The following is an 18,444-nucleotide window of genomic DNA, read 5'->3' as shown; positions in this document are numbered from 1 at the left end:
CGACTGAGAATATAAGAATGTGTTGAGTTTATTTACTGGCTATTTACTGGCTAATAGAGGAGGGACAAATTGGCAGGAAAGTGGTATGACTTTCATTGTGTGACTTCGGCATCATAGTTGATGGCCAGTTTTTGTGAACAGAAACAAGTCTTAAAAGTATGAACAGGCCAGGCATGGTAGCTCACACTTGTAATCCCAGCAGTTTGGGAGGCCGAGGTGGGCAGATCACTTGAAGGCCAGGAGTTCGAGACCAGCTTGGCCAATGTGGCAATACCCCATCTCTACTAAGAATATAAAAATTAGCTGAGCATGGTGGCGCATGCCTGTAGTCCTAGCTACTCAGGAGGCTGAGGTGGGAGAATCACTTGTACCCGGGAGGTGGAGATTGCAGTGAGCCGAGATCATGCCATTGCACTCCAGCCTCAGTGACAGAGTGAGACTTTGTCTCAAAAAAAACAAAAAAAAAGAATATGAACAGTCCTTGAAATTAATGCAGTGTTTCCCTCTCTTTTTATGTATTCTAGATTTCATAATGTAACAGCCCTTAATTACCAGAGTTGAATTCTGTTTAATTCATTGAAAATATTTATTCCTTTTTCTGCCTCTTTTTTTGGGGGGCGGGTGGGGACAGGGTCTCACTCTGTTGCCTAGGCTGGAGTACAGTGGCGTGATCACAGCTCAGTGCAGCTTTGACCTCCTGGGCTCAAGCGATCCTCTCACTTCAACCTTCCCAATAACTGGGACTACAGGCATGTGCCACGTTGCCCAGGTAATTAGTTTTTAAATTTTTTGTAGAAACAGAAATCTCCGTATGTTGCCCAGGCTGGTGTTGAACTCCTGGGCTCAAGTAATCCACCTCGGCCTCCCAAAATGCTAAGATTACAGGCATGAGCCACTGTGCCCAGCCTTTTCTGCCTCTTTTTAACCTAATGGTACTATATTAGAACTTTGATAATTGAATAACAGAAATATGCTCCATATGGAGTCAGTGACATTTAGAACTGGAAGAGACTTTAGAGATTAGTTACTTATGAACTATCTTAACTAGTAGAAATGAATTCAGTATGATTATCTGAGAGAGGGCATGGTTCCAGATAGAAGATAGTGTAAATCAGTCGGCTAACTCATGCCAAAGAGAGAAAACTTTTGGGTTCTTTTGTTAAAAAGTAGTTTTTCTCTTTTTTTTCCCCCACATATCTTTAACTGCTCTGTGTTCCCTTCATTTCTAGGAGAAGTAAAAACGTTTCTTCACTACTTTTTAGAATAATAAATTTACAGCCGATTTATTATCCATAGTGTTTTTTTGAGGCTCATGTTTTTAAAATTGTCTTTATAAAATATAAATATTGCAGATGGTCTTTCTCACGTAATAACAATCATTTAGATAGCAGAACCCTTTCTCAAACTGTAAAGTCTCTAGTTTTTTATTAATATATTATGCATGTTTTAGAAAATACCTCCTTTCAATTGTGACTAAAATTTGATTACTACAGAATTATAAGGTAAAAAAGATAAATTTCAGAATAAATTCTTTTAGATACTGGCCTCATCATGGAATCACTTTAGAGCAGTGAAGATTATTTGACTCTCAATGATATTTCTTTCTAGAAATTGCAAGATGACACTTCCTGTGGCATTATAGGACTTTCCCAAGGTATCATGTGCTATCCCCATCATCTGAATCTGGCATATGTGGACACATAGCAGGCTTCCATAAAGTCTTTGATTACATGTACGATTTTATTATTTTAAAAAGAAGTAAGTGATTGTTTATAAACCTATAAAGAAGTTCTGTTTCTGTAGCACAGTATGGTGTGCTGCTTACTACCTGTCAGATAGTTTTGGTAATAGGGCTCTTGAACTTAGTATAAAAGTCATGAGCTTTGTTGAGTCCCAAAATATCTAATCTTGCTTGATCTAGTAAATTTGTTTTTATTTTCTGTTGCTTCTAGACCAAGAGCAGTGATGACCTTTTAGCTGGAATAGCCGGAGGGGTAACGGTGACTAATGGTGTTAAAGGAAAGAAAAGCACCTGCCCATCTGCAGCACCTTCAGCATCTGCCCCTGCCATGACCACCGTGGAGAACAAATCCAAGATTAGCACAGGTATTGGTGACATTCAGTCTGAGACTTCAACTTCTTTTTTGTTTGAATAGGCAGGATGCATTGGTGTTTACAGTGTTCCATCTAATTATAGGAAATTTTAGACATACAAAAGTAGATGGATTGATATTTCAGCCCAATACGCTCATCACCATTATCAACTCACAGCCAGTTGTAACTCCTGATACCCACTGTTCCCTCTTGTTATTTTGAAGCAGATTCTGGACATCATATCATTTCATCCATAAATACTTTATTATCTTGGAAAGAGAAAGATTTTTTTTTTTTTTTTTTTGAGACGGAGTCTTAGTCATGCAGGCTGAAGTGCAATGGCCCGATCTTGGCTCACCACAACCTTCACCTCCCAGGTTCAAGCAATTCTCCTGCCTCAGCCTCCTGAGTAGCTGGGATTACAGGCATGCGCCACCATGCCTGGCTAATTTTTGTATTTTTAGTAAAGATGGGGTTTCACCATGTTGGTCAGACTGGTCTCGAACTCCTGACCTCGTGATCTGCATGCCTCGGCCTCCCAAAGTGTTGGGATTACAGGCATGAGCCACCACACCAGGCCTAGGAGAAGGATTTTTTTTTTTTTTTTTTGAGATGGAGTCTTGCTCTGTCACCCAGACTGGAGTGCAATGGCACGATCTCGGCTAACTGCAAGCTTCGCCTCCTGGGTTGATGCCATTCTCCTGCCTCAGCCTCCCGAGTAGCTAGGACTACAGGCGCCCATCACCAAGCCCACCTAATTTTGTTTTTTGTATTTTTAGTAGAGACAGAGTTTCACCGTGTTAGCCAGGATGGTCTCGATCTCCTGACCTCGTGATCCGCCCGCCTCAGCCTCCCAAAGTGCTGGTATTACAGGCATGAGCCACCGCGCCCGGCCAGAGAAGGATTGTTTTAAAAATATAATCATAATACCATTATCAGTCCTTGAAATAACCGATAATCATTCCTTAAATCATAACTTATTCAATGAGTATTTAAATTTCCAAGAGTCTTATAAATATTTTTGTTTTATTTACTGTCTATTTTTATATTTGGATCAGGACTCATGTAGGTCCGTATATAATTGGCTGATGTGTCTCTTAAATCATCTTTTTAAAAATCTATGGGTTTATCCTGATTCTTGCAGTTTAATTTTTGTGGAAGCTGGTCATATGAGCTGTAGAGTTCTGAGTATGTGGATTTTTATATCGCAATATCCCCATGATGTTTTTGCCCATCACCCTTTATTGTCTGTATTTATTGTAAATGGCATTGGAGCCTTATGGGACAGATTCAGGTCCCCTGTCCCCCTATTTTGAAAACAAAACAACCAAAATACAAGACTCCTTCATAGGTGGTGGTGTGTCCACCCATCAGGAAACACATAGTTTCTGATTGTCCCTCTTCAAATGATGTTAGAAGCCTCTGATGATCAGTGCCTAGATCCATTCATTCTAATTCTGCCATCTTTCTTCATTCAGTAACAGGTATTTGTTTTTAGATTGATGGAGTTGATAAATTAATTTATCCTACAGTCCAAGGAGTAATGCTCTCATATTTTACTTCTTACATTTATAGAAAAAGAACTTTAAAACTTCTAGTAAACATAAGATCAAGTGTTTGTAATAAAGCTTATGAAGGCAAATTGTAAAAATTACATCAGATCCTTTTCTGTCATCGTAATTTAGGCTCTTAGCCCCTCTTGTGTGTATTAGACTCTTCTAGCCCAGGATTACCTACTGTCTTCATTTTTGCTTTGGCTTTATGCAGATTCTTCCTTCCATTTCAGATTGGGCCCCCCTGTTAATGATAATAGGTGTGATTAACAAGAAGGAATATTGAAGTCCTTGCTTTGTGATTTACAGGCATGATTTCATTTTATCCTCACTAGCCCTGTGAGAACTAGTATCCTCATTTTAGAGATGAGAAAGCTTAAGTGTCTTGGCCAAGGCCATGCATTCATTTGCTCAGTAAATATTTATTGGGGATCTGTTTTGACAAGGCCACAAGGCTGGTGGTGAGGCAAGGTCTTTACTCCCAAGCCTGGGGTCATCACCACATTTAACATTGTAGCTTATGTGGTAGGAAGGAAATTAAATACTCTTGCCATTTGCATGTCTTCCTGTTTCCTGCCTTTAGAATTGTACTGGGAGAGATTCCATGTGTTTATATACTTAGTTTCTTGCTGACTGATGCTACCTGACCCCAGGATTCAGTTATCACCTCTCTGGATTAGCTGCCCCAGTATGGCTTTGTACGTTTATTTTATTTTGCTGGGGATGTCATAACAAAATACCACAGACTGGATGGCTTAAACCACAGAAATTTATTTTCTCAAATCTGGAGGCCAGAAGTCTGAGATGGGGGTGTTAGCAGATTTACTTTCTCCTGAGATATCTTTTTTGTCTTGCAGATGGCTGCTTTCTCTGTGTCTTCACTGGTTCGTCCCTCTGTGTGTGTGTCCTCATCTCCTCCTCTTACAAGGACACCAGTCATGTTGGATTAGGGCCCACCCTAATGACTTCATCTTACCTTAATTACCTCTTTAACTTCATTATCCTGTCTCCAGGTGCAGTCACATTTGAGGTTTTGGGGTTAGGGCTTCAACATATTAATTTTGTGTGTTTTGTGGGAGCACAGTTCAGCCTATAACAACATCCTTATTCTTCAGTTCATCTGCTCTACCTTTACCTCCTCCAGTGACTTTCCTAAGACTGTTTGATTTCCGTGTATCAATTCACTTGCCTTTACCTCAGATTATTCTGTCTACTCATTACAGTAACCCAGAGAGGAATTTTTCTTCTTTTATCCTTCAAACATGAACAGATTTTCTTTTTTATAAGGATTTTTGATTTAGATAAGGATGCGGTACCACTTACAGAACTAGGGAAAGGAATTAATGTTGGGGAAAAAAGTTACCCCAGCCAGGTGCGATGGTGCATGCCTGTAATCCCAGCACTTTGGGAGGCCAAGGTGGGTGGATCACTTGAGCCTAGGAGTTCAAGACCAGCTTGGGCAACATGCCCAACGTGGTGAAACCCCGTCTCTACAAAAAATACAAAAATTAGCTGGGTACGGTGGCGTGTGCTTGTAGTCCTAGCTACTGGGAAGGCTGAGGTGGGAGGATCACCTGAGCCTGGGAGGTAGAGTTGCCGTGATCTGTGATGGCACAACTGCACTCTAGCCTGGGTGACAGAGCCTCAAAAAAAAAAAAAGAGTTATGCCATCTTTTTCCATTTTTGGCCTCCGTATACAGTTGTTTCTCCCAGTCTGATTACTTTTGCCTTTCATATCTGTCACAGATTTCTTGCCTCTTCTGTGTTCTTACTGCCACCCCTGAATGTAGGACCTCTTTTACCTCATTGGTCTACCTGCCCACATTCCTCCTCTGCTGCTCTGCTTTCTTCCTTATGTATTCCACTGAGTATCTGTATTAGTCCATTCTCATGCTGCTGTAAAGAACTGCCCCAGACTGAGTAATTTATAAAGAAAAGAGGTTTAATTTACTCACAGGTCCACAGAGATGGGGAGGCCTCTGGAAACTTAGAATTATGGTGGAAGGGGTAGCAGACATGTCCTCCTCCACATAGTGGCAGGAAGGAGAAGAATGAGAGCCAAGCAAAGGAGAAGCCCCTTACCATCGGATATCATGAGAACTCACTATCACGAGAACAGCGTGAGGGTAACTGCTTCCATGATTAAATTACCTCCCAACAGGTCCCTCCCGAAACACATAGGGATTATGGGAACTACAGTTCAAGATGAGATTTGGGTGGGGATGCAGCCAAACCATATTAGTATCCTCTAGATTAATTTTCATAAAATGTACTTTTCCTTACATTTCTTTCCTACTCAGGATCATTTATTGACTTAGTGTGACTCACTGAATTGTGCCTATCTTTTGGGACTCTGTATGAACATTCCCCAGCAACTTCCGTTAACTGTGTGGCTGTACTTTTCCTTTCTGTGTGCCATGTTCACTTCTGCTTCCTTTCCTTGTCTGTCTTTTTGCCAGCCTGAATTCCGCATCCTCCTGTACACCTGTTCTGTTAGTGGCTATCTCCCTCTATCTGTGGAGATCATTTGCTCCCTGTTTACCTCTACAGCCTAGATTCCACCACCTAATGAACCAGCAGGGTCTTTAAAAATACTTGATTAGATGTGGATCTTATTTTTTAACATAAAAATTCAGTATTTCTTAAGTATTTACAGGTATTTAAACATATTCCTGGCCAGGTGTGGTGGCTCACGCCTGTAATCCCAGCATGTTGGGAGACTGACGCGGGCAAATCATTTGAGGTCAGGAGTTTGAGACCAGCCTGGCCAACGTGGTGAAACCCTGTCTCCTCTAAAAATACAAAAAAATTAGCCAGGCATGGTGGCACGTGCCTGTAATCCCAGCTACTTGGGAGGCCGAGGAAGGAGAATCGCTTGAACCTGGGAGTCAGAGGTTGCAGTGAGCTGAAATCGCTCTACTGCACTATAGCCTGGGTGACGGTCTAGAGAGACTCCATCTCAAAAAACAAACAAACAAAACAAACAAAAAAAACTTCCTGTTGTTTTTGTATTAAACAAATGATTGTGTCAGTTTTCACAGGTTTAAAATTTTAGTAGTTAAGTAATCATGTGATTCACGTAGATTTGATTGACACATCATCATTATTTAACATTAGTGCTTCGTTGTTTTTTACATTTGGAGAGACAGTATAACATACTGGTTAAGGTGCAAAATCTGGAACCAGACTGCCTGGGTTTCAATTTTGGCTCATCTATTTATTACCTGTGACATGTTGGCAAATTATTTAACATCTGTGTCTGAGTTTCTTCATCTGTAAAACAAGGTGATAATAGCACCTATCTCAAGTGTTTAATGAGGCTTATATAAGTTAATGTATGTGAAGTGTTAATGTATTTGTATAACCAAGTGCTAGGTATGTGTTAGCTATTGTTATAATTGTTACTATTTATGTGGCATTTTATGGTGTTAAAACTTTTTTGCATTTACTTTGGTCAGAGTAAAATTTTTGTGTTTCTAGTAGGTAGCTTAGATTTTTGGTTTGCTCAGAGACTGCTTTTCCCTTCTTGCCCACCTATGATCTCCCTTCACTATCTGTGTGCAGTTAGTTTACCACCGACTGGCTAATCCTGGAGTTATCTTCGCCTGTCTTGCCCTAGAATATTATGCCTCTGGCGAACTGGTTAAAACCCTGCTTCTGGATTCAAATTAATGTATATCATTTCAATAACAGCTTTATAGAGATGTAATTCACATTCCATAAAATTTACTCTCTTAAAAACGTGTAAAACAAAGTGTATAACTTATTTCTCCTTGATAATTAAAAGACGAATGATCTTCTGGTTTTGAAGAAATTGAACTTTAAAGTAACAGACTCTAAGGCAAGATTATTGCAGATCTAAATCATTGTGTAGATCCTGGATTTCATCTCATTACACCTGGGGCAGGAACTGTGTATTCTATGTAGCCTTTTATTGCTGACATTTTTGCCTTACATTTTTTGTATTAAACACATAGGCACAGCTTCTTCAACCAAGCGGAGCACTTCTACAGGTAATAAAGAATCCAGTTCTACTAGAGAAAGATTACGTGAACGTACCCGATTAAACCAGAGCAAAAAACTACCTTCTGCAGGTCAGGGAGCTAATGACGTGGCATTGGCCAAACGTTCCCGCAGTCGAACTGCTACAGAATGTGACGTTCGTATGAGCAAGTCTAAGTCAGACAATCAGATCACTGACAGAGCTGCTTTGGAGGCCAAAGTGAAGGATCTTCTCACACTGGCAAAAACCAAAGATGTAGAAATTTTACATTTGAGAAATGAACTGCGAGACATGCGTGCCCAGCTGGGCATTAATGAGGATCATTCTGAGGGTGATGAAAAATCTGAGAAGGAAATTATTATGGCTCACCAGCCAACTGATGTGGAGTCCACTTTATTGCAGTTGCAGGAACAGAATACTGCCATCCGTGAAGAACTCAACCAGCTGAAAAATGAAAACAGAATGTTAAAGGACAGGTTGAATGCATTGGGCTTTTCCCTAGAGCAGAGGTTAGACAATTCTGAAAAACTGTTTGGCTATCAGTCCCTGAGCCCAGAAATCACCCCTGGTAACCAGAGTGATGGAGGAGGAACTCTGACTTCTTCAGTGGAAGGCTCTGCCCCTGGCTCAGTGGAGGATCTCTTGAGTCAGGATGAAAATACGCTAATGGACCATCAGCACAGTAACTCCATGGACAATTTAGACAGTGAGTGCAGTGAGGTCTACCAGCCCCTCACATCGAGCGATGATGCGCTGGATGCACCATCCTCCTCAGAGTCGGAAGGCATCCCCAGCATAGAGCGCTCCCGGAAGGGGAGCAGCGGGAACGCCAGTGAAGTGTCCGTGGCTTGCCTGACTGAACGGATACACCAGATGGAAGAGAACCAACACAGTACAAGTGAGGAACTCCAGGCAACCCTGCAAGAGCTAGCTGATTTACAGCAGATTACCCAGGAACTGAATAGTGAAAATGAAAGGCTTGGAGAAGAGAAGGTTATTCTGATGGAGTCTTTATGTCAGCAGAGTGATAAGTTGGAACACTTTAGTCGACAGATTGAATACTTCCGCTCTCTTCTAGATGAGCATCACATTTCTTATGTCATAGATGAAGATGTAAAAAGTGGGCGCTATATGGAATTAGAACAACGTTACATGGACCTCGCTGAGAATGCCCGTTTTGAACGGGAGCAGCTTCTTGGTGTCCAGCAGCATTTAAGCAATACTTTGAAAATGGCAGAACAAGACAATAAGGAAGCTCAAGAAATGATAGGGGCACTCAAAGAACGCAGTCACCATATGGAGCGAATTATTGAGTCTGAGCAGAAAGGGAAAGCAGCCTTGGCAGCCACGTTAGAGGAGTACAAAGCCACAGTGGCCAGTGACCAGATAGAGATGAATCGCCTGAAGGCCCAGCTGGAGAATGAAAAGCAGAAAGTGGCAGAGCTGTATTCTATCCATAACTCTGGAGACAAATCTGATATTCAGGACCTCCTGGAGAGTGTCAGGCTGGACAAAGAAAAAGCAGAGACTTTGGCTAGTAGCTTGCAGGAAGATCTGGCTCATACCCGAAATGATGCCAATCGATTACAGGATGCCATTGCTAAGGTATTGTTTAAATAGATTAAAATGTTCTGGACAGCATTAGGCAGCTGCCGTGCACAGTGTTTACTGAGAACATGGGTCACTGGTTTGGTTTGGTGTGTTATTAGCTTTTTTTTAAAACATATTTTTAAAACTTGAGAATGGTTTCCTTTTATTGGAATAGAGTGAAAAGTGTTCTTAAGATAATGTCACTTTCTCTCACTTGTTCTGTTTTCCTGCCTGTGAGACGATGTGGCTGGTATTACAGCTAAAACCAGAATTTGTCCCTAGTTCTGAGTATGCCTATGGAGTGGGTCATGAAATTTTACCTCCCCCCACCTCATCTCGAATCTGTTTTGGTGTAATATAGGTGGAGAGTCAGTATTCCAGTCTGTAGCATCAGCAGTGCATGTTTCCTCTTATCTTGCTATAGTAATAGTTTTTCAAATAGAGATCTGTTGAGAGTTAAAAAATATTTTTGGCATATAGAGGCACCTGTTTCTCAGAGGCTTGTGATTTGTTGCTGGAAGGGACCTTAGCGATTATCAGTCCAGCCCCTTGTTTTACATGCCTCCAGCATAATAGTGAGGACTCAGTTGGAACTGCTACCCAGGGCCCCTGGCATTCTGGCCAGGGATCTATACCCCATGTGGTTGCTGATGAATTGTTTATTTCCATGAGTTATTCTAGTTATACTAGTTATTCTAGCTTACATTTTATTTATTTGTTATTTTAGTGCAATGATTTTAAAATAAATTTTAATATATCTTTGGCCAAAATTTGAGTAATTTAGATTTTAGGGTTTTTTTAGTGATCACTTTTAAAGTTACAGTTTAGGAGATTTGTATTATTTCTTGGCACATATATGTTGAGAGGCTACTGTGAACTAATACTTTCGTAAAAACACTATTTGAGAATTGTTTTCCCTATTTCAGTTTGATACTGGAACCGTCACAAATACGACATCATTTTTGTTAGGAGAACATGTTAATCATTAATCAAACGTACATGCTTTCAGTCCAAACTTTGGAGAAATGAAAATTTCCAAAGTTTCCTTGTAAATAATCTGGTTAAGTTCAATGATACATCAATATAATTTCAGTCAGTGTTATAGCAACAGTTTATGTTTAAGTGTATTATATAAAATCTTACCATGGAGTGCTTTTTCATACTTTTTAACAGTTATTACACAGGTTGTTTTAGTTTATCCATAGTGCCTCATACTTAGCTCCCCTTGGAAACTGTGTGTACCTCAATTCTGGAACTTACCTTAGAACAACTCTTAACTTTTCTAAATCTGCATCATCAATTTTACATAGGTAGAGGATGAATACCGAGCCTTCCAAGAAGAAGCTAAGAAACAAATTGAAGATTTGAATATGACGTTAGAAAAATTAAGATCAGACCTGGATGAAAAAGAAACAGAAAGGAGTGACATGAAAGAAACCATCTTTGAACTTGAAGATGAAGTAGAACAACATCGTGCTGTGAAACTTCATGACAACCTCATTATTTCTGATCTAGAGAGTAAGTGATAACTTTTCATTCTTTTTTGTCCTACTCTTTTAAACATGTGGGGATAATTTGCATTTAGTAATAAAATAGGGCTGGGCACGGTGGCTCATGCCTGTAATTCCAGCACTTTGGGAATTCAAAACCGAACCAGGCTGGGCGCAGTGGCTCATGCCTGTAATCCCAGCACCTTGGGAGGCCAAGGCAGGCAGATCACTTGAGTTCAGGAGTTTGAGACCAGCCTGGCCAACATGGTAAAACCCCATATCTACTAAAAATACAAACATTAGCCGGGTGTGGTGGCAGGTGCCTGTAATCCCAGCTACTTGGGAGGCTGAGGTGGGAGGATCACTTGAACCCAAGAGGTGGAGGCTGCAGTGAGCTGAGATTGTGCCAGTGCAGTCAAGGCTGGGTGAGAGTGACACTTTATCTCAGAACAGAAAAGAAAAAGTCACAGATTGATCCTGTGTCCATGGTAACTGCCTGGCAATATCAGCATGATTGATGCGGATATAACCAGAGCGAGAATGGATTATTTTTTGTCAGAGAATCATGGGGTTCATAATCAATAATGGGACTTAAAAGTTATGAACCCATTGTTAAATGAGGAGGGCAGTGCCCAGAGTTGTTCAGAAGAAAGTTGGTCTAATAACATTGAGAACAGCAGTTTGCCTGATCTCTAGAATAAAAATAACATTGTAAAAATTGAGTTATAATTTGTAATTTAAAAATAGGAAGATCATAGTAGTAGTTCTTTTCCTTGGTAGACTTGAATGTTGCTTTTGAGTTGAAGACAGTAGATGGCAGTGTCCCTCACAGTAGGAACACTGAAGAGGAAGGAAACTGCTGTTAGAGGTTTGAGAGTCGAAGAGTAATGCTGCTTTCTTGTGTGACCACAAATAGTGCTAGATGGCAGTTTTGCAAACTAGTCTTCACAACAAGAACTTAAGCACAAATTCCTTTGTTTCCAGGAAAAAAAAAATACATTCCATTTCAGAGTAAAAACGTAGTCATGATTGTAAAGATTGTAAAGTTTAAATCAAATCCCTACAGACACTTTTAGTGCACTTTATTCTGTCTGAATATTTCCACTGGCTGCCACTTTCCCTTTTATTTAAAAGGATTATTTATTTATTTTTAAGAGGTGACAATAATAAAAATGTAGTGCCAGGGAGCAGAAAAACACCTTTTAAAGAACAGTGATTATGTGAATTCTGTGGCCATGAATGAAAAAAGGTCAATAAAGAGAAAAAGAGCAAAGGAATGAATGCAACTTGAGAATTTATGATCAGTCTAAGATGACCAGGTAGCTTAAAATGTCGCCTGATAATCAAAATGCCAAATGTTAAAAGTGAGCTGTCCTGAGATTTGCTGTCATTTGTCTTGTATGTATTATGTTTAACAATAAGTAGATGTGTCATGTCCTTTGTGACAAGAAAAAGAAAACAATTTTTAGCAAATTTCAAGAGAACTTACACTCCTAACATTTTTGGTTTGCTTGCCTGTTTTTTGCTGTTTGTTTGCTTTTTTGGGATGGAGTTTCATTCTTGGTGCCCAGGCCAGAGTGCAATGGTACCATCTTGGCTCACTGCAACCTCTGCCCTCCGGGTTCAAGCGATTCTCCTGCTTCAGCCTCCTGCATAGCTGGAATTACAGGCGCCCACCACCACACCTGGCTAATTTTTTATTTTTAGTAGAGACAGGGTTTCACCACGTTGGCCAGGCTGGTCTCAAACTCCTGACCTCAGGTGATCGGCAGATATTACAGGCCTGTGCCACCACGCCTGACCGCCTGTTTTGATTATGAAATATTTCTTGCATATAAATTGATACAATGTAAATGAAAGGTGTAACTCTCAGTGTTTTCAACATTAGAAATTTTTCAGCTTCTGTCCTTACTCCTCGTCTATGTCCAAAACCCTGAATTTGTCTATGTGTGAGGTCGCAAGGAACCAAGTTCCCTTGCTGATTCCGGAGCCATCCTTGCCTCCAGAGATAAGGATCAGGGCACTAGACTCATCTACTCAGCTTGGTGTCTGCTTTACCCAAACCAGATTAGATGGCCTGTTTGACTCTTAGTTTGCAGGTTGAGTCTGAAGTAGCTTATATGTGAGACAGGCTTTAAAGTTTAATCTTTTGCTTATGAAGTCATCTACCTTTGTTGTCTCAACACAAGACTAGCCTTTCTGTCTCTAAGAGGATGAAGATTATATCTTTTTCCTTTCCTTTACATCTTAAGCACTTAGAAAAAAGCCTGGTACAAAGTTGGTACATATGACACATTTATCGAATTAAAGAGTAAATTTTGAACCTTTTTATTTCACAGGACCTGACTTTGTTACACAGTTTTGGGGCAATGAATGAGAGCAAGTTAACTACTGGCTACCAGAATTGCCCCTGCCACCGACGTTTTATCCCATTTATTTCTGATCCAGCTTTAGAAAATACAGCATTATTATTTATTTGTAGTAATTATTATTCCACATATAATTGTTGTAAATATTGTAGGCTCTATGTTGTTAAAGTGAATTTATGCCATTTAGAAATACCAGAACACTGGCCGGGTGCAGTGGCTCATGCTTGTAATCCTAGCACTTTGGGAGGCCGAGGCGGGTGAATCATGAGGTCAGCAGTTCAAGACCAGCCTGGCCAAGATGGTGAAACCCCGTCTGTACTAAAAATACAAAAATTAGCTGGACATGGTGGCAGGCACCTGTAATCCCATCTCCACAGGAGGCTGAGGCAGGAGAATCACTTGAACCCAGGGGGCAGAGGTTGCAGTGAGCTGAAATCACGCCACTGCACTCCAGCCTGGGCAACAGATTGAGACTCTGTCTCAAAAAAAAAAAATCAGAACACACATATACCAACATCAAATGTAAAGCATAATGGCAAAAAAATTTTAGAAGAGAAGGTTCTAGTGGGACAGGGATAAAGAAGATGATGAGCCATCTAAGAAAAAACATCAGCATACTCATACTTTAGGGTCCTGATTAAAACCAATAAAGTATTAGCTAGAGGAATAATTTTTTGATTACATGTGTCATTGCAAGCAGGTGTTCACTATGCCTGAATTCCTGCTACTAAGTATAAGGAATGGGAGAGAATGTTATTTACCCAGAAACACTAATGTCTATAGTTATGTTGTCCCTAATGATAAATCGTTAAGTTCTGTCAATAGGATAATTATTAAAAAAAACAAAAAACAAACCCTAGGTAATGATTTCAACATTACTTTTTATTACTGCTACCATTAGCGGGCACATTTATAAATTTATTCCATTTTAAAGATACCATGTTCCAACTACTGAGTCTGTGAGGTCATCACATGGCTTCTTCTGCCTTTGAAGTGTTTTTAGTCTAATGGTTGAGACAGATGTGTCGAGATGTGGTAATATTGGCGGCAACATGGTACAAGGCTGTGTAAGACACACTTGGAACACACACACACAACAGCCAGGGATCTACTGGGGTGGGGCTGTAAGTAAATCAGGGTAAAGGATTTGCCACCAGTTGTGTAAGTACCCTTTCTTGCCCTTAACCAAAAAGGGATTGGTTCCTGAGCTGTCAAAGTAACCAGCCGTGAGCGGTTTACTTAGTGGCAGCTATCAGCATAGCACTCTCCTAAGGCATTATCTCTTATGCATGGATTTTAGAGTAGAACCTCCAAAGAGAAGGTGACTTCCCTTTATGTTTCTGGTTCCAGGGAGACTAGCCTGTGCTACACTTTCATCCTTGTATCCTCACTCTATCTAGAATGGTACTTTGCATCTTATTGGTGCTCATTGAATGTTTTTAGAGTGAATGAAATTTTTCTAAGAAAATTCACATTATGGGATAAATAATTCGAGGAATTATTGATTTACTTTATAAATATATTCTTTATTTTTTAAGAAGATTTTTATAGGATTAATTGAAACAGCAGCTACCCTGGGTATTATATTTTTTACTAATTTTGATTTTACTAATTTACTTGTTTTCTGGAATTTATTCCAGTGCATAAGGAAAGATATGCTTATATAAATACTGCAGATTAATAATACTTATGATTAAAAGTTCATATTGTAGTCACAGTCAATATTGTTTTGATTGGTTATGTACCAACAAAGTGAATTTCTAACGGTTTTACTTTTTGTTTCAAAATTAAGATACTGTGGAAGGAAGTGATTTAGAAATTGTGATTTTTAACTTGATATTTTCCAAGGAAAGTAATATTGGTTATTACTTGGATTTAACATTTTTTCTGTTAAAGTTTTGTATTAAAATTTTTTATAGTCTTTGGACAGGATAAGTTTTTTCGAATGTCATATTTAAGTACCCCTTTTCTTTGTATTATTACTCTGAAGCTTGTTGTGAGAATAGATATTTAAACTTTGGTGATCTTTTCAGATACAGTTAAAAAACTCCAGGACCAAAAGCATGACATGGAAAGAGAAATAAAGACACTCCACAGAAGACTTCGGGTAGGATAAATCTTCATGTATTGTCTTGTTAGAAAACAGTTTTCTGAAATCTGAGGTGTAGTCATTGACCATGTTATCTTTCATCTTAAGTTTTGGATACAGTGATAATACTGGCCCCATTGGGCTTTGGGCAGAAAGCAAATGCTATCATTTCAAATTGGGATTGGTGCTAGATTTTGGGTAGAAGAATGTACTATAGGTTGAGTATCCCTAACCAGACATTCTGAAATCTAAAATATTCCAAAATTTGCAACTCTTGGAGTGATGGCATGATACTCAAAGGAAATGCTTATTGGAGCATTTTGGATTTCAGATTTTCAGATTTGGGATGCTTAGCTGTTAAGTATAGTGCAAATATTCCAAAATCCAAAGAATCTTAAATCTGAAATGGTTTTGGATAAGTGATACTCGACCTGTAGAAATTTATGGATAGTAATTTTAGAAAGATAGATTTGGGGAAAAAGTGTAAGAAAGATTATTAGCTTTTGGTTATAAGGTGCCCCAAACTAGTCTGTTTTCATACAAGTTTTCTTCATTTTGTGGCCATGATCTGTCTTGCCAACAGCAATGCAGCCATGCTGCAGGGAGTAGGGAGAAAGCTACTCAGTCGTTTGGGTCATACCACAGTTGCTCAGGCTGCTTTCATGGTGTAAGAAAATTGCTTTACGGGTATGGGGGGCGTGGGGCTCAGGCATGCCCCAGCTATGGCTCTGATGGAGGTGAGTCCCAGGGAGACTTCCCCACCCAGCCACACCCGCATCCTCCATGACTGTGGGAAGCAACAGACCACGTAGTTCCTTACTGCCTCTTTGTATAATTTTGCCTGCCTATATTGAGTTTAGTGTTTTTCTTCTGGCTTCCTCTTCCTCTTCCTTTTCTTTTGATTTTTTTTTTTTCCTGTTAGATTTTGATGTCAGGGTATTTATAGTTTTTCACTGTATGGTTCACATACCATTATATACCTTCTTGTGCTTTTCAGAGGTAAAGATCCATAAATTCTGGATGATGTTTATTTTCATAAGACTTACTTTGAAACTTGCATGAAGAAGGGAAGCTTGACATTATTATCATTAATATCTGTTGAGCACTCTGAGTACTTGATGCCTCAGTAGGCAGATCAGCTGGAAAATCTTTTCCTTATTAAGAACAAGTTCACTAATAATAGTTGCATTGCCTGTTAGATAATAGCAGTTCTCTGGGATTAAAAAAATTAATCATCATTTGGAAGCATTAGTGCGTTATAGCAATCCAATCATAAACAAATTTTATTGCTTTTAAATAAATCTTGATTGCTCTCTTTTGGAAATAAAAAGTTAGTTTTTTAATATAGGAAGAATCTGCGGAATGGCGGCAGTTTCAGGCTGATCTCCAGACTGCAGTAGTCATTGCAAATGACATTAAATCTGAAGCCCAAGAGGAGATTGGTGATCTAAAGCGCCGGTTACATGAGGCTCAAGAAAAAAATGAGAAACTCACAAAAGAATTGGAGGAAATAAAGTCACGCAAGTAAGTTCTGAGAAACCTGTTGTGTACTTATGTTTCAGTAGAGAACACTTAAATCCCAATTTTTGATGTGGTGCTATGGAAAAAATGTGGAGTTTGATACTTACTGAGTTTGGATCTGATGGAAGTTACTCAGCTTTTCTGGGCCTCATTTTATGGCACATGTAAACTAGTACCGTCTATGTGGATCTTTCAGAGTTGTCAGTATCAGTGATCCACAACTCTGGAGGGAGCCAGGATGGTCTCTCACATGATTCTCCTTTCCCCCAGCCCCACAGTCCAGCCCTATTAATTTTCTTTAGATTGTAGCCTCATGATTAAGGATGTGGACTCTGGAGACAGATATTCTTGGCTCATGTCCAGCTCTGCCTCTTACTAGCTGTAATCTTGGTCAGGAGTCTTGACTTCCCTGAGCCTCAGTTTTCTCATCTTGAAAATGATACAATACTACCTGCCTTACAGTGTTGTCATAAGGATTAAATAAGATAATGCCTGCCAAGTGCTCAGGCCAATGATCAGTATACTTTAGCTGGTATTTTTGGAGACCCAAGTAAAGAATGCAAAGTGAGTTTCTCTCTATCACTTACTTGAGGAATTTTCACTTGTTTTATCTTATAATCACATGAATCTTTGCAGTAGGTTTTTTTTCCCCATGTAACATAGACATCATTGGAAACTGATGAAAATTATTAGATGAAATGACAGTTGTGACATGTGAGCTCCACAGTGAGACTCCATCTAAGAGTAGGGGATAGTATTTTTGTGTTTGAGGTTATTACTAAGAATTTGATTATTCCTTAGTTTGAGTAATTATTAAGTGGGCATAGGAAGAAATTTAGAAAACTAACAGTATATCTTTAAAAAATGGTCTTATTATTGCCTTGCTCTAGTAAATGGGTCAGAGAAAAGTATTGCTAAGCATTTTTCATTGGATTCCTTAAGCAGAACATGGAATGAGACAGATTATTGTTTCTCTACTAGTATAAAACATGTATTATGTTACTTTTTTTCTTTATATTATTAAACAAATAACATATCAGAAATGCTTCATTCTGTAGTTATCCTGAGTGAATGAAATTCTACTGTTAAAGTTTCATTCCTTTGGATCTCAAAAATTCATAAGACTTTAAGACACATGTTTTTAAAATGCTTTCTGAAAGAGGTAGCGTCTTGTAGGGCAGTGGTTCTCAGAGTGAGGCCTGCAGATTGCTGGGTGTCCCTAAGGCCCTTTAAGGACTCTGTGAGGTCAAACTGTCTTCATAATACCATCACATTGTTTGCCCTTTTCCCTGTGTTGACTTCTAAACTGTTAGTGAAAAGCAAGTGTAAACTGTTGATGAACCAAGGTCTTGGCAATAAATTGCACTCATAGTCATTATACTCTTCACCACCACATACTTGCATTTTTTTTTTAATGTAGGTTTCACTTAAAGATGTCCTTGGTAAAACAGTAAATTATTAATTTTACTAAATCCTGGTCCTTGAGTACACTCTTTAGCATTCTGTGTGACAAAATGGGAAGTACAGAAAAAGCACTTAATGCTTTATCTGCTAAACTCAAGACTATACTGAAGAGTGAGGTCACGTTGAGGAAAGTGCTGTGATTAGTTTGAACTACTTTCTTTTTTCATGGAATGCCATTTTTTTACTTGAGAATGACAGACAAACTGTGCATCATTCAGACTTTGGTGTTATTTGGTGGATATTTTGTGAAAACAATTAAGACAGCCTATCA

General features: G+C 39.2%; 1 protein-coding gene across 6 annotated transcripts in view; it reads left to right on the top strand.

Moving 5' to 3' along the window:
- Window positions 1-18,444, top strand: part of SPECC1L (sperm antigen with calponin homology and coiled-coil domains 1 like) — a 148,148-nt gene that overhangs the window by 43,062 nt on the left and 86,642 nt on the right. For 4 of the 6 annotated variants that reach the window (XM_054469313.2, XM_054469318.2, XM_054469315.2 and 1 more), the window contains exons 3-7: window positions 1,953-2,106; window positions 7,625-9,255; window positions 10,551-10,758; window positions 15,133-15,206; window positions 16,537-16,712. In XM_054469313.2, coding sequence (XP_054325288.1) covers window positions 1,953-2,106; window positions 7,625-9,255; window positions 10,551-10,758; window positions 15,133-15,206; window positions 16,537-16,712 — 2,243 coding nt within the window. Of the gene's footprint in view, window positions 1-1,952; window positions 2,107-7,624; window positions 9,256-10,550; window positions 10,759-15,132; window positions 15,207-16,536; window positions 16,713-18,444 lie in introns of those variants that run through there. The other 2 variants (XM_054469312.2, XM_054469319.2) reach the window with 2 other exon arrangements.

The sequence above is a fragment of the Pongo pygmaeus genome, chromosome 23 (assembly GCF_028885625.2).
Source record: "Pongo pygmaeus isolate AG05252 chromosome 23, NHGRI_mPonPyg2-v2.0_pri, whole genome shotgun sequence".
NCBI lineage: Eukaryota > Metazoa > Chordata > Mammalia > Primates > Hominidae > Pongo > Pongo pygmaeus.
The sequence above is the reverse complement of the archived record's forward strand: the minus strand, read 5'-3'. Positions and strand labels throughout refer to the sequence as shown.